At 33.8% G+C, this 21,487-nt stretch overlaps 8 protein-coding genes and 2 pseudogenes across 10 annotated transcripts, besides 4 other annotated features; 4 read left to right on the forward strand and 6 right to left on the reverse strand.

Annotated features, from left to right (window-relative positions):
* Positions 1-7,289: part of a mobile genetic element that runs on past the window's edge.
* TVAGG3_0654920 (organellar and viral DNA polymerase type B) lies at positions 953-1,865 on the reverse strand (the record flags this gene model as incomplete). Its single annotated transcript, XM_051241780.1, has 1 exon — positions 953-1,865. A coding segment is annotated over one exon (913 nt), but the record flags the coding sequence as incomplete, so codon positions are not given.
* TVAGG3_0654930 (uncharacterized protein) lies at positions 2,168-2,659 on the forward strand (the record flags this gene model as incomplete). The annotated part of the gene is made up of 1 exon (XM_051241781.1): positions 2,168-2,659. The coding sequence occupies one exon, from the start codon at positions 2,168-2,170 to the stop codon at positions 2,657-2,659; it is 492 nt and encodes a 163-aa protein (XP_051088368.1).
* Positions 3,917-4,771, reverse strand: TVAGG3_0654940 (protein of unknown function, DUF4106 family; the record flags this gene model as incomplete). Its single annotated transcript, XM_051241782.1, has 1 exon — positions 3,917-4,771. One exon carries the CDS (start codon positions 4,769-4,771, stop codon positions 3,917-3,919), a length of 855 nt encoding a protein of 284 aa, XP_051088369.1.
* TVAGG3_0654950 (uncharacterized protein) lies at positions 4,896-5,492 on the forward strand (the record flags this gene model as incomplete). The annotated part of the gene is made up of 1 exon (XM_051241783.1): positions 4,896-5,492. A coding segment is annotated over one exon (597 nt), but the record flags the coding sequence as incomplete, so codon positions are not given.
* Positions 5,928-6,452, forward strand: TVAGG3_0654960 (protein of unknown function, DUF4107 family; the record flags this gene model as incomplete). Its single annotated transcript, XM_051241784.1, has 1 exon — positions 5,928-6,452. One exon carries the CDS (start codon positions 5,928-5,930, stop codon positions 6,450-6,452), a length of 525 nt encoding a protein of 174 aa, XP_051088371.1.
* TVAGG3_0654970 (uncharacterized protein) lies at positions 6,611-7,045 on the reverse strand (the record flags this gene model as incomplete). Its single annotated transcript, XM_051241785.1, has 1 exon — positions 6,611-7,045. The coding sequence occupies one exon, from the start codon at positions 7,043-7,045 to the stop codon at positions 6,611-6,613; it is 435 nt and encodes a 144-aa protein (XP_051088372.1).
* A 4,978-nt stretch (positions 7,290-12,267) lies between the features above and the next one.
* On the reverse strand, positions 12,268-12,540 carry TVAGG3_0654980 (uncharacterized protein; the record flags this gene model as incomplete). Its single annotated transcript, XM_001297516.1, has 1 exon — positions 12,268-12,540. The coding sequence occupies one exon, from the start codon at positions 12,538-12,540 to the stop codon at positions 12,268-12,270; it is 273 nt and encodes a 90-aa protein (XP_001297517.1).
* Positions 12,541-13,715: 1,175 nt separating this feature from the next.
* Positions 13,716-14,319: a mobile genetic element.
* Positions 14,320-14,982: 663 nt separating this feature from the next.
* Positions 14,983-16,287: a mobile genetic element.
* Positions 15,078-16,207, forward strand: TVAGG3_0655010 (annotated as a pseudogene). The gene has a single exon. A coding segment is annotated over exon 1 (1,130 nt).
* A 363-nt stretch (positions 16,288-16,650) lies between the features above and the next one.
* On the reverse strand, positions 16,651-17,705 carry TVAGG3_0655020 (annotated as a pseudogene). The gene has a single exon. A coding segment is annotated over exon 1 (1,055 nt).
* An 803-nt stretch (positions 17,706-18,508) lies between these two features.
* Positions 18,509-21,487: part of a mobile genetic element that runs on past the window's edge.
* On the reverse strand, positions 20,741-21,463 carry TVAGG3_0655040 (uncharacterized protein; the record flags this gene model as incomplete). The annotated part of the gene is made up of 1 exon (XM_051241786.1): positions 20,741-21,463. A coding segment is annotated over one exon (723 nt), but the record flags the coding sequence as incomplete, so codon positions are not given.

The raw sequence follows: 21,487 nt of genomic DNA on the forward strand, positions 1-21,487 counted from the left end.
TTACTTTTAATAGCATCTTCAAACGTTATTTTTGACTTAACTCTCAAAGTAAATCTTGGTTCAACTAATACACCTTTAACAGAGAAAGTAGAGGCATAAATTTCATCGTTATAACTAAATGCTTCTGGTGCTTTACCCGTGTCATACTGTACAGTACAGCTTATGTCATAACCTTTAGCACGAATGTATTTATATCTTCTTTCATTGGGGTCTTCCGTCTTCACTTCTTCAGTTCGTGTTAAATATCCATGGTAGTCCGTTATAATCTGTTCGTCTGAAGTTATATAATGAACGTGGTTTTTATCTGCTTTTTCGGCTAATTTCTCTTCTATCTCATTTATTTCAAGTTCATGCCTACCACCACCTCCCGAAGAAGTATTTTTCTTCAGCTCTTGAAGAACGTCCACTTCGCCATCTTTGGTGTCAATAATGAGACTTTGAGTTAAAACCTTTCCTGTCTTAATGGATGTTTGTAAAACTTCTTCTTCACCGTGTTCGGGGTCATGGTCGTCGTCATATCTTGTGAAATCAGAGATGTTGTCATACATTAAGCATATCTGTCTCAAAAGTTCTGCTATTTGAAACTGGAACGAAAGATATACAGAACTTTCATCATCTCCTAAAGTCAAGTCTGCTTTCTTAAGTATTTCTTGAATGTATGCAATGAGAACAGAGTACCTTGGAAAATATTCGAACAATATTTCATTAGCTGTTGGTTTTGGTGGTTCTTCTGGAGTTTCTGTTGTTTCAGTTCCTTCTGTAGGTTCTGTTGGAGTTTCTGCATCTCTTGACTTCAATGCTCTTGCTCTCAAAGACCTAAATGTTAGAGCACCAGGTTTTACAAAGGACTTTATAAATGCTTTAATAGTTCCTGGTAAGTTATTGTTAGCATTAAGTAAGTTCCTTATGCTTCCATCATGTACGTCCATAGCACTATGTAAAAAATCTATACTTTTCTTGTAGTCAGCAATAGACTGACTGTGATTTTTTAAAGATTTGTCAATACCTTTAAGCCAATCTTCATGCATGTCTGATACTGAGCCAAGAATATCATTTGCTTCCTTTAGTGTATTTTGTGCTTTTCGTAAAGTATCCAATCCCGTACGTGCATTGTTTGCTATACGTCTTACAGTATCTATTTGACTCCTTGTTTCTTGCATCCAACCAGATAAAGTTTTAATAGTATCCGAACCATTTGAAATGAAGTTCAAAGCATTTTTAACGTCATCTAAAGCTTCTTCACCAAGTACTGCCCATATCTTTCCGATTTGGTATTGAAGAACTCCATATGAAGCAGCTGTTAAACCAGTATTTATAAGGTCCCATATCCATGATTTAGCAGTTTTTCCATCCTTTCCATCCTTTCCATCCAAACCGTTTTCGCCTTGAGGTCCTTGTATTCCTTGAGGTCCTTGTATTCCTTGTGGTCCGGTGTCACCCTTCTCTCCTTTCAGTTCATCTTTATGTTCGTTATAATATTCTAATGTCATAAGGTGTACATCATTACTGCTACCAGCAACTCCTAATATTTGTTTCTCATTCATGACTAAATTCTTTAGGCATTTAATGTTGTCGTCAAATCGAAAGCTCTTTAACAATTCAATGAGAACATTCAGTACTTTCACTAATGAAGCATCTACTGTTGAATTTATATATTGCACCGTTCCATCATTTATGATGGGAACCTTGCTTGTTGTAATGAATGGGTCATAAGTGTTAAAAGTATCGAAATCAATGACTTTTTTAGTTTTTCCATCGTCAATGACTAAATCATTGCCTTCAATGGTTAAAGTTGAGTTTTCGTTTACTAGTTCATGTGCTCTTCTTGCTTCATTTGTTTCATACGCATATGCAGCAATAGTCATATTTTAATGAGAATAAAATGTTGTTCTATTTGCAAAGTACAGACCCAAACGAATACGGGACAGTAAAGCTACAAACAAACTTAGGTCTTCAGAATGAAGCGCTTGCTTTCAGAGTTGTTGACTTCAATACTATCGCAACTTTTGTCATAACAAATGAAACAGATTTCATGGAGTTTGAAATAGATGGAAAGAAGCATGAAATAAGATTTCACAATAATGTAGAATATAAGATGGAAACATTAGCTGGAGTGTTAAATGCGCTCATAAATACTACAATAAACAAGGAGAACGAAGAAAACTTAATGAATGTTAAACTTATTGCAGGAGTTTTGAAGTTCAGTTATGCGAAGGAGTTTAAGATAACACGAATGAGTCATAGAGTTCAATTGCTTCTGGGAGCATACCATATGACATTTCCTTTGAAAAGTATTGACAAAACGATTGAGATGAAATCTGTTCCATACGTATGTTATGGCAATTGTTTATACATTGAGTCTAAAATAGCTAATGTCACAGGTATTTCAGGAGTTAATAGTAAAGGTTCAGTAGAATATAAGTCTTTCTGTTATGAAGTAAATTCAATGTTCATTCCAAACGTTCCTGTCATAGCAACTCATTTAGGTAAATGGGTTCGCATTAGTCCTCATAATTTGAAAGACATGCAATTCAGACTAGTTGACTTTCAAGGAGAGCCTGTAGAACTGAAGGCACCAGTGCGAATGACTGTTGAAGTAGACTTTTTAGAAAATATTAAATGCAACAGCTTACAAGAGAACTCAGAGCTAAAAATATAAAGTATGAATGTTATGTATTAGGTCATGAACTTTGGTTGTTGCTGTTTGATGAAACAAATGAGTTAGTTATGTCAGTCAAGAGAACAGAAAAAGGCGTCAAAGGCGCCGAGCGCAAAGCGCTATATTGTGTTAGTGAAAACTGCACCAAGTCAATAAGATTAGGTTTGCATTATGAAGATGAGTTCGATACTGTTGAAGAAGTTTTGGATAGATATTACAAATTGCTTTAATTTACTAAAACATATTTCAAGCAAAGTTTTATTCTGTTGAAATTTTGTATACTCGTTCTATATTTATACTTAAACTCAACTCCTGGAGTACCTGGTATTTCAATGATGCGGATGTTACCTATTTTCATGAATGGTGGCGTTTGACCACAGCATTCGATTTCAGGGTCGAGATAGTCAATGACACATTGTTCCCTGTTATTCGTGAGATAACATTTTCAAGGTCCTCCTTTGTTAATTATTTGGTTCTTACTTATAAGATTTGTCAAAAAGCTTCTTATCGTCTTTGAGTAAAATTGTTTGTATAACTGAAGAAGGTAATGGTCTACGTTATCTGAAGGATTTGTTTGAACATTTGTGTAAGGGTTGTCGTTGGCTTCTCTTGAAAGAATTTGGTCCAGTGGTGGATACTCTAACTTAACATCTGATGTAGCGTTAGCGTTTGAAGCTGTGTTTAAATTCACGGATTTCAGCTCTGGTTCTTTTTCTTTCAAACACTCTGAACTATAGTTCTTATATGACATATTGTTTGTCGTTCGTGAGTCAACAATTTGATGTTGGTTCAATTGGAACATTAACGGCACCAGCTTAAGATGGATTTGCTTCTCATTTCATATAGAATAAAAACCTTTTATATGTATGAAATGAACAATATACTCGACAAGGTTTGAATGTAAGCTAACGAATGAAAATATTGTTGAATCACTGAGACAGGTGCTGTGTATAAAGATGTAGAACTACTGAACAAAAGAGCTAAGGGAAGAAGCAGGAATATGAACAAAGGGTGGAAACCTATAAAAATTTATGTCAATGATGGCTCAGGAGGTTCAAACATAAAGTATGCAGAAAGTTATAGAGTTTATGCTCTCAAAGGTGAAAAGCCTTCATTTAAGAACAGCTATTCTAACGCATATCCTCAAAAGCTAACGGATGGGGAAGTGGATGATATGAATGACAGCAAAAATATTAACAGAAATGGCGACAGAGATGCATGGAATTTGTTTACCATCAGTCAGTTGAAGGTTAAACTTTAAAACAATGTTGGTCGTTCCCATGGAATATTTTTGACTTTAATGGTATTAGTCATGATATGAATCTCAAGGTATGAACGAGGAGAGATGAGAGACTTATATGCTTCCCAAATTTCTTCAAAAGGTAATGTTATACCTGACTGTTTCCAAATGAGTTCAATATCATAGCGTGAGAAACCTTGAAAGATAACGAAGTCAGTTATGAGACGTTTTATGTTTAAAGCTAAAAACCTCCATGTTTGCATAAGTATTGCTACAGTTAAATGGTAATGTCTGACTTTAGTAATGATGTTCACTAATGGTGAGTCTGGTTTTGACACTAAACCTTTTCCGGCGAAGTCGTCACAAACGAGCAGAGTATTTGAAGGATACTTTTTGAAGGGGTATTTTGAAAGTTTTGATAGAATGTAGTTTGTCAGTCGTTTCATATCGTAAACTCCTGAGTACTGACGTAAGTGGTGTTTGTCAATAATTCTTTCCATCTCTTCTGAAGTCTTTTGCATTCCTGACTGTATGAACTCTACGATAGCATAATATTTTCTCTTACGTCGAATGTAACGTTGAAGAAATTCAATGAGTTTGCTATCTGGAACTTTAACGACAGATGCTTGAACTTTTGACATGAATGTTTTCGCTGTTGAGTCCATAGAGTCTGAAGTTGCTGATATAATGATTTGGTCATAATATGAATCTTGACCTAAACGCTCTGTTATGAGTATATGACGAATGAGGTTAAATGTCTTACCTGAGCCCATCTTTCCACAATAGAAATACACGCCATTTGAACAGAATTCATAATCTTTGCTGAAAGGAAGAATAAGAGAAGAGTTAAGTTTGTCTGTAGTTTCATTCATGTCTTCATCTACGTCATGTATTAAATGCTTCATTTTATCTCCATTAAAAATGCAAGTCAGAAATATTCAGAACATAGCACCGAGTCTAACTGACAAGAGTATAAAGATATACTATGAACATGTTATGATGAAACCAACCAAAATTCAAGAAAGTCAGTATACTTATGAATATCCAAGACACTGGGTAGAGTATGTAGGAGGTGAGAAAGCTATTGAAATAAGACAAGTTAGAAGTATTCCAGCAGGAAGAACAATATTATTGAAGAACTTTAATGTTTTGAGATATAATGATGAAACAAAGAAGCAAGATAGTTTTCCTGTTGCTGTGTATGTGAACTTAGATACAGGAGATGACATGAAAGTTTTTAATACAAAGCTTCAAACGGTAGTGAGAGAACAACTTACTGCGGAAGGACATCCATTACCTTCAGAAGTTACCATAGCATATAATTTTGAAACAAACTCAATAGATTTTAAAGTCGTCTCTGCAAAGAAGTCAGGATTTACATTTAATGAAGCAGATGTATATTCGAATGAAAACTTCAAAGCTATTGCATGGTTAGATAATGACGATTGCTTTAAGAAAATATTTAAATACAGTGACTCAACGATGTCAATAGATGACCTTCGTGGAATGTTACCATCGACGTTTACAGTAGAAGGTTCAGCAGGATTGCTTACAAGATTGTCAATTGGTGGTATTTGGTCTCGTGAGAACATTGTTATAAAATCCAGTATAAGTGAATTTGCTGAAGAATCTATATTATGTCTTTCAAACTACATGTATTCGCCGCCGAAGCATTATAGTATAACAAACTTTGTCAGTAAGTTTAACATAAGACTTGTCGAACCTTCTTCAATGAAAGATGTTGTGCTACCTAAAGACGGAAAGGATGGACTCATTATTGAGATGATTTTAATAGCATATTAAATGAGCTTGTTCTTAAAGGTCGTTCATGATGAAATAACTGTTGTAGAAGATGTTAGCAATTGTTCAGACATTTTGAAGCGTATAGATGATATAAGAAAGAAGTTAAATAGACCGCAAAGCGGTGAGGGCGAAGCACGTGAGAATGTTTATGTTTCATTGACTTTCTCCAGTAACGAGAACTTTTATGAGATAATATTGAAGAGAGATGATTTTAATATGGGGTAAATGGTAGCTTGGGCAGCTTTAGGCGCAATGGGAACAAAAGCATTAGCATTTGGAGCAAAAGCACTTGGAGCTTATGACGCAGTAAATAAAATGAGTGGAGGAAGGGTTTCAAAGACATTAGATGCAAATAAAGGGAAGATTGGAGGCTGGGTTGCAAAGAAGTTAAGATTAAATAAAATAGGGCTCATAAATAAAGCATCCAATTTGGTTGCGACTGAGTCAGAAAATGCTTTAGGAAAGGACGATGAGTTTGCAAAACACGCAAAAGACTTTAATGACCAGATGAATGGTGAAACAATGCATTTAAATAGAGTCGATGGAACTCTTCCTCCACAACTTCCACCAGCAGTTCTTCCGTATGGTCCCTATGGAATGTATGGAAACCCTTACGAAAGACCATTTGACCCATTGACTGGTGGAAGTAACTGGTATCATTACGGACGAAGAAGAAAGACAGTCAAGTTGGAGACAGACGTGAAGAAAGCAACTAAAAAGAAACCAAGGAAGAGAGTTATAAAGCAATGAATTCAACAGGGTGAAAAAAGAGGTTAGAAAACGTGTTAGATCTAACATTCTAACATAAACATTATTTTTGTGCTATGTTTTCATACGTGTGAGGGTGGTGATATCATTAATTTTTAAGTTTATTTTTATATAAATGTGGGAACAAAAATAAAGCATATCTACTCAACAGGAATGAGACCCTTACTGACTATGTATTCGTTTAATGCTTGATGAAAACAATGGTACATATTATCGTATGGGTATACACAACGTCTGTTTCCATCGTCGTCGTATATGTAGAGCTCAAATCCAGTCCAACCTTCTTTTGTACAATATGTAGCTTTATTTAAGTATGCATTTATGTAGATAAGGCAATTTTCTTCATCGCTCCAGAAATAATTTTTGTTCTTTGTTGAAATAGTTTTCGTTCCTCTACGACCATAAGGAATGTATGCAATGAACTTTGCGTCATAAGGGATTGTAATATATTCAGGGTTTCTTTCATCGTCAATGGGTCTGTCTTTGTTAAAATGCATGTTTCTCAGTTGTACTTGAGTTTTGAATAGTTCACGGAAACGTTCTGGGAAAGAGTCATAGTAAATGTAGTCGGACATGTCTTTGTAATGAAATAAAAAATTTTAAAAAATAAAAATAAGGTTGTTTTTTATTTAGTGAGGACGGTAGTGAAGTCGTTAGTGAAGTCGTTTATGTGTCAGATGGTTTTGTAAATATTTAAGGTTAAGTTGGTGTTATGGTTGTGTTGTAAAATATACGTTACCGGTTTCGTAAAGTGTCAAAACCGCTAAGTGGTGTACGGAGGCGCGCAGTGCCACAGTACGCGACTTAGGGATACTAACTCTCATTAATCCTGCTGTGTTGTCAAAATGTCATGTTGTCTCATTTTTTCAGAGAAGTTAATTAACCTGGTGACATGGTGACATGGACACCTTCAGTTATTCAAAAAATATTCATAAGTGCCTTCCTCATTAATCCTGCTGTGTTGTCAAAATGTCATGTTGTCTCATTTTTTCAGAGAAGTTAATTAACCTGGTGACATGGTGACATGGTGACACCTTCAGTTATTCAAAAATAATTCATAAGTGCCTTCCTCATTAATCCTGCTGTGTTGTCAAAATGTCATGTTGTCTCATTTTTTCAGAGAAGTTAATTAACCTGGTGACATGGTGACATGGTGACACCTTCAGTTATTCAAAAATAATTCATAAGTGCCTTCCTCATTAATCCTGCTGTGTTGTCAAAATGTCATGTTGTCTCATTTTTTCAGAGAAGTTAATTAACCTGGTGACATGGTGACATGGTGACACCTTCAGTTATTCAAAAATAATTCATAAGTGCCTTCCTCATTAATCCTGCTGTGTTGTCAAAATGTCATGTTGTCTCATTTTTTCAGAGAAGTTAATTAACCTGGTGACATGGTGACATGGTGACACCTTCAGTTATTCAAAAAATAATTCATAAGTGCCTTCCTCATTAATCCTGCTGTGTTGTCAAAATGTCATGTTGTCTCATTTTTTCAGAGAAGTTAATTAACCTGGTGACATGGTGACATGGTGACACCTTCAGTTATTCAAAAATAATTCATAAGTGCCTTCCTCATTAATCCTGCTGTGTTGTCAAAATGTCATGTTGTCTCATTTTTTCAGAGAAGTTAATTAACCTGGTGACATGGTGACATGGTGACACCTTCAGTTATTCAAAAATAATTCATAAGTGCCTTCCTCATTAATCCTGCTGTGTTGTCAAAATGTCATGTTGTCTCATTTTTTCAGAGAAGTTAATTAACCTGGTGACATGGTGACATGGTGACACCTTCAGTTATTCAAAAATAATTCATAAGTGCCTTCCTCATTAATCCTGCTGTGTTGTCAAAATGTCATGTTGTCTCATTTTTTCAGAGAAGTTAATTAACCTGGTGACATGGTGACATGGTGACACCTTCAGTTATTCAAAAATAATTCATAAGTGCCTTCCTCATTAATCCTGCTGTGTTGTCAAAATGTCATGTTGTCTCATTTTTTCAGAGAAGTTAATTAACCTGGTGACATGGTGACATGGTGACACCTTCAGTTATTCAAAAATAATTCATAAGTGCCTTCCTCATTAATCCTGCTGTGTTGTCAAAATGTCATGTTGTCTCATTTTTTCAGAGAAGTTAATTAACCTGGTGACATGGTGACATGGTGACACCTTCAGTTATTCAAAAATAATTCATAAGTGCCTTCCTCATTAATCCTGCTGTGTTGTCAAAATGTCATGTTGTCTCATTTTTTCAGAGAAGTTAATTAACCTGGTGACATGGTGACATGGTGACACCTTCAGTTATTCAAAAATAATTCATAAGTGCCTTCCTCATTAATCCTGCTGTGTTGTCAAAATGTCATGTTGTCTCATTTTTTCAGAGAAGTTAATTAACCTGGTGACATGGTGACATGGTGACACCTTCAGTTATTCAAAAATAATTCATAAGTGCCTTCCTCATTAATCCTGCTGTGTTGTCAAAATGTCATGTTGTCTCATTTTTTCAGAGAAGTTAATTAACCTGGTGACATGGTGACATGGTGACACCTTCAGTTATTCAAAAATAATTCATAAGTGCCTTCCTCATTAATCCTGCTGTGTTGTCAAAATGTCATGTTGTCTCATTTTTTCAGAGAAGTTAATTAACCTGGTGACATGGTGACATGGTGACACCTTCAGTTATTCAAAAATAATTCATAAGTGCCTTCCTCATTAATCCTGCTGTGTTGTCAAAATGTCATGTTGTCTCATTTTTTCAGAGAAGTTAATTAACCTGGTGACATGGTGACATGGTGACACCTTCAGTTATTCAAAAATAATTCATAAGTGCCTTCCTCATTAATCCTGCTGTGTTGTCAAAATGTCATGTTGTCTCATTTTTTCAGAGAAGTTAATTAACCTGGTGACATGGTGACATGGTGACACCTTCAGTTATTCAAAAATAATTCATAAGTGCCTTCCTCATTAATCCTGCTGTGTTGTCAAAATGTCATGTTGTCTCATTTTTTCAGAGAAGTTAATTAACCTGGTGACATGGTGACATGGTGACACCTTCAGTTATTCAAAAATAATTCATAAGTGCCTTCCTCATTAATCCTGCTGTGTTGTCAAAATGTCATGTTGTCTCATTTTTTCAGAGAAGTTAATTAACCTGGTGACATGGTGACATGGTGACACCTTCAGTTATTCAAAAATAATTCATAAGTGCCTTCCTCATTAATCCTGCTGTGTTGTCAAAATGTCATGTTGTCTCATTTTTTCAGAGAAGTTAATTAACCTGGTGACATGGTGACATGGTGACACCTTCAGTTATTCAAAAATAATTCATAAGTGCCTTCCTCATTAATCCTGCTGTGTTGTCAAAATGTCATGTTGTCTCATTTTTTCAGAGAAGTTAATTAACCTGGTGACATGGTGACATGGTGACACCTTCAGTTATTCAAAAATAATTCATAAGTGCCTTCCTCATTAATCCTGCTGTGTTGTCAAAATGTCATGTTGTCTCATTTTTTCAGAGAAGTTAATTAACCTGGTGACATGGTGACATGGTGACACCTTCAGTTATTCAAAAATAATTCATAAGTGCCTTCCTCATTAATCCTGCTGTGTTGTCAAAATGTCATGTTGTCTCATTTTTTCAGAGAAGTTAATTAACCTGGTGACATGGTGACATGGTGACACCTTCAGTTATTCAAAAATAATTCATAAGTGCCTTCCTCATTAATCCTGCTGTGTTGTCAAAATGTCATGTTGTCTCATTTTTTCAGAGAAGTTAATTAACCTGGTGACATGGTGACATGGTGACACCTTCAGTTATTCAAAAATAATTCATAAGTGCCTTCCTCATTAATCCTGCTGTGTTGTCAAAATGTCATGTTGTCTCATTTTTTCAGAGAAGTTAATTAACCTGGTGACATGGTGACATGGTGACACCTTCAGTTATTCAAAAATAATTCATAAGTGCCTTCCTCATTAATCCTGCTGTGTTGTCAAAATGTCATGTTGTCTCATTTTTTCAGAGAAGTTAATTAACCTGGTGACATGGTGACATGGTGACACCTTCAGTTATTCAAAAATAATTCATAAGTGCCTTCCTCATTAATCCTGCTGTGTTGTCAAAATGTCATGTTGTCTCATTTTTTCAGAGAAGTTAATTAACCTGGTGACATGGTGACATGGTGACACCTTCAGTTATTCAAAAATAATTCATAAGTGCCTTCCTCATTAATCCTGCTGTGTTGTCAAAATGTCATGTTGTCTCATTTTTTCAGAGAAGTTAATTAACCTGGTGACATGGTGACATGGTGACACCTTCAGTTATTCAAAAATAATTCATAAGTGCCTTCCTCATTAATCCTGCTGTGTTGTCAAAATGTCATGTTGTCTCATTTTTTCAGAGAAGTTAATTAACCTGGTGACATGGTGACATGGTGACACCTTCAGTTATTCAAAAATAATTCATAAGTGCCTTCCTCATTAATCCTGCTGTGTTGTCAAAATGTCATGTTGTCTCATTTTTTCAGAGAAGTTAATTAACCTGGTGACATGGTGACATGGTGACACCTTCAGTTATTCAAAAATAATTCATAAGTGCCTTCCTCATTAATCCTGCTGTGTTGTCAAAATGTCATGTTGTCTCATTTTTTCAGAGAAGTTAATTAACCTGGTGACATGGTGACATGGTGACACCTTCAGTTATTCAAAAATAATTCATAAGTGCCTTCCTCATTAATCCTGCTGTGTTGTCAAAATGTCATGTTGTCTCATTTTTTCAGAGAAGTTAATTAACCTGGTGACATGGTGACATGGTGACACCTTCAGTTATTCAAAAATAATTCATAAGTGCCTTCCTCATTAATCCTGCTGTGTTGTCAAAATGTCATGTTGTCTCATTTTTTCAGAGAAGTTAATTAACCTGGTGACATGGTGACATGGTGACACCTTCAGTTATTCAAAAATAATTCATAAGTGCCTTCCTCATTAATCCTGCTGTGTTGTCAAAATGTCATGTTGTCTCATTTTTTCAGAGAAGTTAATTAACCTGGTGACATGGTGACACCTTCAGTTATTCAAAAATAATTCATAAGTGCCTTCCTCATTAATCCTGCTGTGTTGTCAAAATGTCATGTTGTCTCATTTTTTCAGAGAAGTTAATTAACCTGGTGACATGGTGACATGGTGACACCTTCAGTTATTCAAAAATAATTCATAAGTGCCTTCCTCATTAATCCTGCTGTGTTGTCAAAATGTCATGTTGTCTCATTTTTTCAGAGAAGTTAATTAACCTGGTGACATGGTGACATGGTGACACCTTCAGTTATTCAAAAATAATTCATAAGTGCCTTCCTCATTAATCCTGCTGTGTTGTCAAAATGTCATGTTGTCTCATTTTTTCAGAGAAGTTAATTAACCTGGTGACATGGTGACATGGTGACACCTTCAGTTATTCAAAAATAATTCATAAGTGCCTTCCTCATTAATCCTGCTGTGTTGTCAAAATGTCATGTTGTCTCATTTTTTCAGAGAAGTTAATTAACCTGGTGACATGGTGACATGGTGACACCTTCAGTTATTCAAAAATAATTAATTATTGAATAACCTAAAAACATTCACGATAAAATAACTGATAATAAAATTTTATTTTTATATAAATGGATACCCCACAAGCTCAAAATTTACCACGAATCATAACAAGGGAGGAAATGATAAAAATGATGCAAGAACGAAAACCGAGAAGATGTGGTTATGCAGTAATGATGGAAAGAAGAACCCAGACGTTGTCGAAGAGGAATAAAAATTAAATTTGGATTGAGTTTAAAAATTCATCTTTATTAAATTCATCTCTTCCAATCAATTTATTTATTCTATTAAATTCTTTTATTTTTGCTTCACCCAGTTTAAGGATTGAACGGTATATTTCTAATTTTTCGATTATTTCTTTCCTCTCTTTATCGTTTTCAGCCCCACCACATTGCGGCTTCTTTTTGTAATAGCATATTTTTGATTTAATTCTGTTTAGTTTCTTTTTATATTCATTGTCTGGACTCTTGGCTGCTTTGTTGTCACTCATTTCTTACGAAATAAAAAAAATTAAATATTATTTAAATATAATGGAGTAATAAAATAAATCGGAATTTCTATTAATTTATTGTCAACTTCAACTAATGCATTGACGTTAATATATCTAACAAATTCAGCTATTGTGTCAAATCTTCGTCTTCTTTTTGTCATTGATTTATCAGTTTTTCCATAATCGAGATGAATCAAAACTTTATCCCCTTGTTTAAAATTCATGAGCCCTGAATTAATTTGTTCATGTTTAACATCATTTAACCTTTCCATTTGCTTTCTAATATATTCCCATTCTTTTGAAATATCATTTTTCATTTCCACTGGTTTCATGTTTATAGTTCTATGCCATGTATTATTGTAATAATATACTAACTGTTGTATGATGGAGTCATGATTTCCATCCCAGTATATCTGACCGTTAACCCCTAACGCATCTCTAAGAGTTCTCATTACCGCATCAACTATTTTATTATGAAACGTATATGGAGAGGATGAAAAGAAAAAATTAATTTGTGGGAAATAATGAATCATAGCTGCCTGAAATCCTTTATCACCATCACCCCTGATATTATCTACTCTTTCATGATCTAGTAAGTATTGAATAGCTCTTCTTGTTTCCTGTTCTGTTTTCCCTTTCACCGGAATGCAATATAAATATCTAGTGTTAATGTTAATGGCAAATAAATAAGTAACGTTTCCTTTTGAATATTCCAAATGATCTATTTCGTATGAATATGGATATGGTGCAAATGAAGGGCGACTAAATTTTTCCTTTAACGGTTGAATTTTCGGGTCAATTGGTTTATTTAATATCTTGAAATCCTTTTTAAAATCTTTTTGTTTCTTTAATGTTTGAAATGGATATAATAAAGTGTGTTGTGCATGAAAATTCGGTTCACTTCACTTCTGACAAAAAGTGACAAGTTTACATGACAAAAATAGTTTACATGGCAAAATATATAGGGTATTTTTTTTAAAAGTAGTTATCTTTATATATAAAAATAAAACTTTTGATATATTTGAGTAAATGATTTATTAATTTATTTATTTTTTTTAAATCAAATCATATAAATATATATATATATAATAGTGAAATAGAACAAGAGATAATTATTGATGATTAAATTGTAGACGAGGATAAAAGTTAGATAAATTAATAAAATTAGTGTGGAATCAGACAAATTTCGGGTTGTTTGGGAAGGAATTGTTGGCTATGATGTACTGATTCATGATCAGTACATCATAGCCAACAATTCCTTATACAAAGTTCAAAAACTTGGGTGCAATCAGTTCTGATTGCACCCAAGTTTTTGAACTTTCTCGAGGGAATGAAAGGGTAAGAGGTATACATTATGAATATATACCTCTTACCCTTCCATTCCCTCTCTGACAGCGGGAAACTTTGTCTGAATGTTAAACTATTCAGACAAAGTTTCCCGCTGTTTGGGAAGGAATTGTTGGCTATGATGTACTGATTCATGATCAGTACATCATAGCCAACAATTCCTTATACAAAGTTCAAAAACTTGGGTGCAATCAGTTCTGATTGCACCCAAGTTTTTGAACTTTCTCGAGGGAATGAAAGGGTAAGAGGTATACATTATGAATATATACCTCTTACCCTTCCATTCCCTCTCTGACAGCGGGAAACTTTGTCTGAATGTTAAACTATTCAGACAAAGTTTCCCGCTGTTTGGGAAGGAATTGTTGGCTATGATGTACTGATTCATGATCAGTACATCATAGCCAACAATTCCTTATACAAAGTTCAAAAACTGATTTTCATTTGGCAGATCCACTTCTTGTCTTTCCATTTTTTTTTGAATCAATTTATACAAATAAACTTATAAAACACAAAATTATTATTTTATAATATAATTCTTAGATAATACATCCGATATGTAAAGTGTCAAAAATGAATTGAACCGAATTTTCATGCATTACAGGATATAATAAAGTGAATGATGAAGGATTAACTGAAGGAGGAGGAGGTACTGTCGTTGGAGGTTTTGGTATTGCAAGTGGTTTAATTTTATCTGCTTTGATTTTGGATGATGAAGTTTTGGAATTCATTCCTCCCATCATTAATTCTGGATGTATTCTATTCATTTGTTTTAAATATGCTGTATATAAAGGTTTGATATACTTTCCCGCTTCGAGTTTATGTTGAAGGATGAATTCCAAAAGTTGATCTTCATTTAAAAGTCGGGCTGAATATGATTTAACTAATGAATCATAAATTAAAGCTTGTGCTTCATTTATGGTCTGAAGGACCTGGGCGTTTTGCACCTTTAGCTGTTGAACATTTGCTACTTTCTCTTTCGGCTTTTGCGGCTCAGGATTATATAATTTATATAATTCATCAATATCTTCTTCTGTTAATACTTTATTTTTGAAATCTTTCAATTGTTTAAGTTGTGATTTAGTTTTTCCCTTTGTATAGGGTGTCCAAAGGTGCGTTTAGCACAGCGCTCTATATGAGACTATTAAAGGAGATATATGCTGATTATAAATATATAAAAAAAATATGAATATATGTATATGATGAGTATGTTGTATTTTGGCGCCATGCCGGGATATAAAATGAATTTTGAGACAAGAGGCGGTTTCGCGGGAAATTTTGGCGGGATTTTTTTTTCATTTTTTTAATGAATCATAAAGAAAACATCCTCGCTCTTGCAAAAAAATGCAAAGACTGTAAAAAAATCTACGAGACATTGGTAAAATGCTTCGGTATGGATGCTCCTAGCTATTCCACTGTAACGTATCATGTTAGGATGTATCACTTCATGAACAAAAAGGCGCCCATCATAAAAATTGACAAAAAATCGCCGGATCAAAGAAAAATCAAAGCAATTCTTCAAGCGCTAGATGAAGACCCAAGAGCATCACTCAGAAGGATAGAGGAGATGACAAAGATACCATGTACAACAGTCAGTTATTATCTGCACAATTATTTGAACTACAAACTAGCGTATACACGTTGGGTTCCGCACAACCTTAATTCAGTTCAAAAAAAATCTAGAGTCCAATCTTCGAAAGAGCTCCTCTCTATATTGGGTGCGTATCAATCCAAGAAGTTTCGCTTTTTAGTAACAGGGGACGAGTCTTGGTTTCAATATGCAACAGAAGCCAAAATCATGTGGATCCCGAAGGATGAAAATCCGCAAACATTCCCGAAGAAAAAAATTGACACACCAATGATGATGTTGTCGGTTTTTTGGGGCGTGAATGGCATCATCGCAATTGATATTCTTCAAAAACCTAATACGATGAATGCTCAGTATCTAATTGACAATGTTCTTACTCAAATTATCAATTCTGATGAGTTTGAGAAATCCAAACAACAAAAACAAAAGTTTGCAATTCATTTTGATAATTCAAGAGTTCACAAAAGTCATAAGGTAATGAATTACTTGTTGGAAAACAATGTCAAAGTTGTTCCAAACCCAATTTATTCACCTGATATTGCACCCTCTGACTTTTATTTATTCGGCACGCTAAAAAAGAGAGCTGAAGGACGCGAATTCGCGAGTCCAGATGATCTTGAAAATTTTGTAAGAGAGCAATTTGAGCAATTTTCTCATGATGATTTAAAGCGTGTCTTTCAAGCCTGGATCGATCGCTGCGAACGCGTGATTGAATCCAATGGTGATTATATTTAAATAAACTTTATATATATGTAACTTGTTTATTTCTATTCGCAGTATTCAGGTTTGTGCTAAACACACCTTTGGACACCCTATATATTCATTATTTTTAATTTTGTCTTTAATTTTAGAAATTATTTTATCATGATATTTCAAAATTTCATTTTTATAATATGGATAATAATAATCCATATCATCACCCGTTATATTGTTATTATGTTTTTGGAGATATGATTTTAATTCATAATAAGTAAGAAAATTTTGATTAAGTACTAAATCATAAATTAAATTTTTTAAATCTGCGCTATTCATTTATATAAAAATAAAATAAGTGTTTTAAGGGTGCCCACCTCTTTGAATCATAGTATCAAAACCATTATTTATGGTTCCTTTTGTCTCTTCTGTGGCATTTTATTAAAAATAAAATTTTAAATTGTATTAAATAAATGGCATACAACATCCATTTTCACAACATACAGCCTTAGTGTGTGCTCCTGTTAATGCAGTCTTACCGATTGTTAAGCGAGTCATTTCCCCGTTTTTAAGTTGTAAATTAATATTTTGACCATCAAATATCACTTTATCATTTATTATATCCAAATAATTTTTAGGTGTTAATTGTTTATTTTGTCGTAAACTAACACCTTTCATTTTTTGTGCAATCTTTTTAAAATCACTTCCATCAATTGAACCGTTGAATGATGTATAACACTTGGGGCATAAAGCAACCATGTTATCACCTTGTTTCTCAATTGCTAAACCCAATAACTTCTTCTCATGTGCTTTTTCTTCAGCTTTATTCTTTAATTTAGGTTTAAATTTCTCATCAAAACAGAAGAAATCAAAAGGTGCGAATTTGAAAATGTTTTTATCATAAAATTGTTTATCGGTTACAATCGCCTGAAATGCTTGAGTGTTAGGAAGATTTGGATCGCCAGCGATTGCCCAATAAGATGAATCAGTATCACCTTCAATGAAATGAAAACGATTAACATCCATGCATTTATACATAAAATCATAAATGAAAACCAAATACCAGTATTTTGCGTTATCTAAAGTAAAAAATGCCTCTTGTAAACATGTATCACATCTATAAAATCTATCTTTAAGCATCACTTGATATGTATCTTCACCTATTTCTCTTATGTTTTTAAACTTATTTGACATACATGCAACGCGTGCCTTCTGTGCATTCATTATTTTAGTCTTTGCGTAATTTTCGTATTCAGTGCATCATAACCATATGATCCATTAAGTGAAATCTTGCAAAATAAACTTTTTCCTTTATTTCCTTCTAATTCAGCCTTTTGTCTTTCTCATAAATTTGTTCGCAAATTCATTAAAACAAGTGTTTTCGTAAATGTTAAAGTTGATGAATATCATCAATGATAAAATGAAATCTGTCTATTAGATACCATAGATAATAAGAGAAAATGGTTGATATTGGTTGTATGTTGATGCTAACAGAGTTAATTTCCTCTGTTTCTGGTCAACTGGTAGATTGTTGATTCATGTAATTATACATAAAACTGCCAATTGTTTTTTCATCTGTGATAATATCTAAGTTTCTTATTATTGGTAAAAAGTTTATGTAATCATTAATGTATTTTTCATCAATGTGACCCTTTACTTCAGCCACGAATAAAGTATTTTTCTTCTTAATTTATTCCCAGTGCTTTTGCTTTCTTTGTTGCTGTATCACAAATGATAACACCATTCAATCTTCCCGCATTACATTTTATGGTCAGTATAATTTGAATGAAATCATGAGGATTAGATGAAAATGATGAAGGATATAATGAATTAAAATCAACACCAACGAAATGAGTCATAATGTTGGTGGTGTCCTCATTTGATACAGTTTTAGTTTCTGGATTATATGCAAGTTTATTAATGTGCGTGATTCCTTTAAGATTTACTCTATGTTGAACATTTGATAAACCACCAGTAATTCCATTACGGAGAATGTGATAAGCTTCAACTGAATCTAAAGTCATTGGTAAATTATTTTTTTAATGCATAATTTCTTAATTGATTCTTAAACGTTGAACATCTTCATCTTTATTTGATTTACGACATTGCAATAACAACACATTAACTGACAATTTTCTTTGGTATGTGGTTTTTTCATTATCGATTCTATCCAATGTTGGTTTATTTGCATATGTAAACGCTTTACCACACATTTTGCATTTAGATGAAAGGATTAAATCGTGATAGTATTGAAAATCATCCATTGAAACATTATTTTTAGTATCTCTTTCTGCTTTTTCATCTTGTTTCTTATATGATTCAATTTTATATTTCCAATACTTTAGTTAGTATACAAGTCTTGGGTATGGTGGCACTGCGTTCCACCTTACCCAATACTTGTGAATTTGACACTTTACAAAACCGTTAACGTATATTTTACAACATGAACGCAAAAACTAACTTAACCTTAAATATTTACAAAGCCGCCAACAATTTCACCTCACTATCGTTCTCACTAACAACTTCACTATTGTTCTCATAAATTTTCCTCAATATCTTCATCATCAGTGTTAACCCTATTGTAGTCATACTTGAAGCCATAAACTTTCTCTAACTTCTTAACGTACAATTTACATAACTTACCTTCGTCATCGTATGGTTTAATGATATAACTATTTCTATCTTTATAAACAGTCAATGAAAAGTCAACTGGTCTCGGATGTATTTGAAAGAACATGTTATGCTCAGGAAGGAAGAATAAATGTTTAAATGTATGTTTGTTATATGTTTTGATTTGTATGAGTTGCTTTTGTTCTGTCATTGCATCCAAATAAAAAAAATAATTTTAAAAAATAAAATAAAAAATAAATGATATCACCACCTCTCACACGTATGAAAACATAGCACAAAAATAAATTTAGGTGAAGTGGTGAGATCTAACCCGATTTCTAACCTCATTTCTACCCTGTTGAATTCATTGCTTTCTCCAACTCTTCTAACTTCTTCTTAAGTTCAGCAATGTTGTCCTCATGAAGTTTAATCTTTCTCAAAATTCCTTCTTTATCTAATGGTTGCTTTATCTTTCTAAACTGAACTCTACCATCCTTCATAGTATGAATGTAAAAACCTTCTGGAATAGTTCCTGATTTAATGTATTCTAAAAAAAACTTTTGTTTCATTGCTTCAGTGACTTTATTTGTCATTTCAATCAAATAAAAATTTTAATATTAAATAAAAATAACGTTATTTTTTCAGTAAGGAAACGCAGGAGTTTTACGATTTATTTGAGGAGTAGGTTCTGGTTTAAATGTTGGAGTCGGTTTTGGAGTTGACTTTTGAATAGGAGTTTGTACTTCCATAGGTTCAGGAGTCATTGAAGGCGTTGGTTTTGGCGAAGGTGTCGGAGTTTGTTTAACTTCAGCTACTTCAGTATTATTTACAGCATTTGCTTTATTTCTTTTCAACATCATAACTGCTACTGCTGTAGCTAGCAAACCTAGTGGGAGACCATATCTTATATAAGGACTTGACCAAATGCTATTTTTGACAGGAGCTGGTGGAACACCTAACCTTGGTGAGACTGCTCTTTGCCATTGTGCAGCTCGTAAGAAATATTCAATAGGTGCTCCATAATCGTTTGGTAAAGTTTGTTTCATAGATGGTGAAGGTTCACGAGAGCTTGATGAAGAACTCATTTATAAGCTTTAAAAATAAACGTTCATCCTTTATTCCTCACTGTCGTCCGAGCTAAGTTATAGTCATCTAATCTTATTATTGGGATTCCATTAGCACGCACCTGAATGGCAAAGCAACAATCCCTCATAAATCCAATAAGTGGCTTTGGTACGTTTTCAGTTGCTAGTTCAATAGGTCCTTTAACAGACAATTTGTATGTTATTGGAGCAGTAGATGTTTGACCTTGCTGGAAGCAAAAGTCCACTTCTGTTGGAAAACCACATAAGAAATGTGTGTTGTCATAGCTATCCCATTTATGTTCCACACTACCATCATCCACCAATGACCTCATAACATCTTCATTAAATCCTATCATATCATTGTTTGTATTGCAAGCGTTCGCAACCATTTCATAAAATACAGGTCCATATGATTTTTCAGGTTCTGCAGGCATATTTCCATAAGCTCCCATGGAAAGCTGAAGATATTTAAACTTAGGGTTCTCAAAATTAACATAATAGTTGTCTTTCTTTCTAAATAGTGCCCAAATACTTTTAACATTAATAGGCGTATAAGCTGCTGTAAATGTTGCACTTGAACTATCTGTATTCTTTGAGAATGAACCGTCCATAGGAATCCAATCCATAACTTTAACAGGAAAACATAAAGCCTCGTTTGTATAATGTTCTACAAGTTCTGTATAAATGTTAGGGTCTAAAGAGAATGACTTTGGATGAATGAAACATTCATTAAAATCCATCTTTGTTCGAAATAGTTGCTGGGTTACAGTTGTAATAGTAACTGTTCCACTAGCTTCTATGCCTTCGTTATCATAGTGAATGGTTCATTCCATGGAACAAATTTATTTGTCGGTGGATTTGAATCTGAAGCAAATGCAACTTTAAGAGTTGGATTGAAAGCAATGATATCATTTACAGATATAGATGTGCATTGTAAGGCGTCGCTACTGAACTTTACTTTAAGCTGAATGTTTCCTGCAAAAGCTGGAATAAATCGAATAGCTTCTAATGGAAGGAATCTTCTAACAGGAATTCTTAAACGAAGCTTAAAATCAAATGATTTTCCTGCTGTAATTGGACCACTAACAATTTGTCCTGTTCTGCATGTTCCCGAATGACTCCATACATCTTCATGTCGAGTCTTTGAGAAAACATCTACTTTCTTTATTTGTTCGGTAGTTTGTGAGTTTGAAGTTATATATGCTTCTTCTCTTGCGTTGTCTTGAGAATATACGATACGACCATTTGCAAGGATTTGATATCCAGCAACTGCATAGAAAGCGTCATCGAAACCAATCCAAAATCCTGGTGGGTTTGTTTTATTGGAACCTGAACCAATTTCTTTATCTGCAATAAATTGACCTTCCATTTTATACGTAATGAATGTATTGTAAAGGTCCAACATATTTTCACCAGGAGGTGAGAGATTGAATGTTACCCATGTGTTATCTTTAGCAGTTCCAGGTTGTGATGGAATCTTTGCGTCAGAATATTTTCTATTAGTGTCACCAATTTGAACTGCATTGTCTATGATATCGAAATATGAGCGAATCTGATGAATATGCTCTGCTGGAGTAAATTCGTTTAACTGTTCGTTCTGCATGTATTTTACTTCGGATAAAAATAT

The sequence above is a fragment of the Trichomonas vaginalis genome, chromosome III, assembly GCF_026262505.1.
Source record: "Trichomonas vaginalis G3 chromosome III, whole genome shotgun sequence".
Lineage (NCBI taxonomy): Eukaryota > Parabasalia > Trichomonadida > Trichomonadidae > Trichomonas > Trichomonas vaginalis.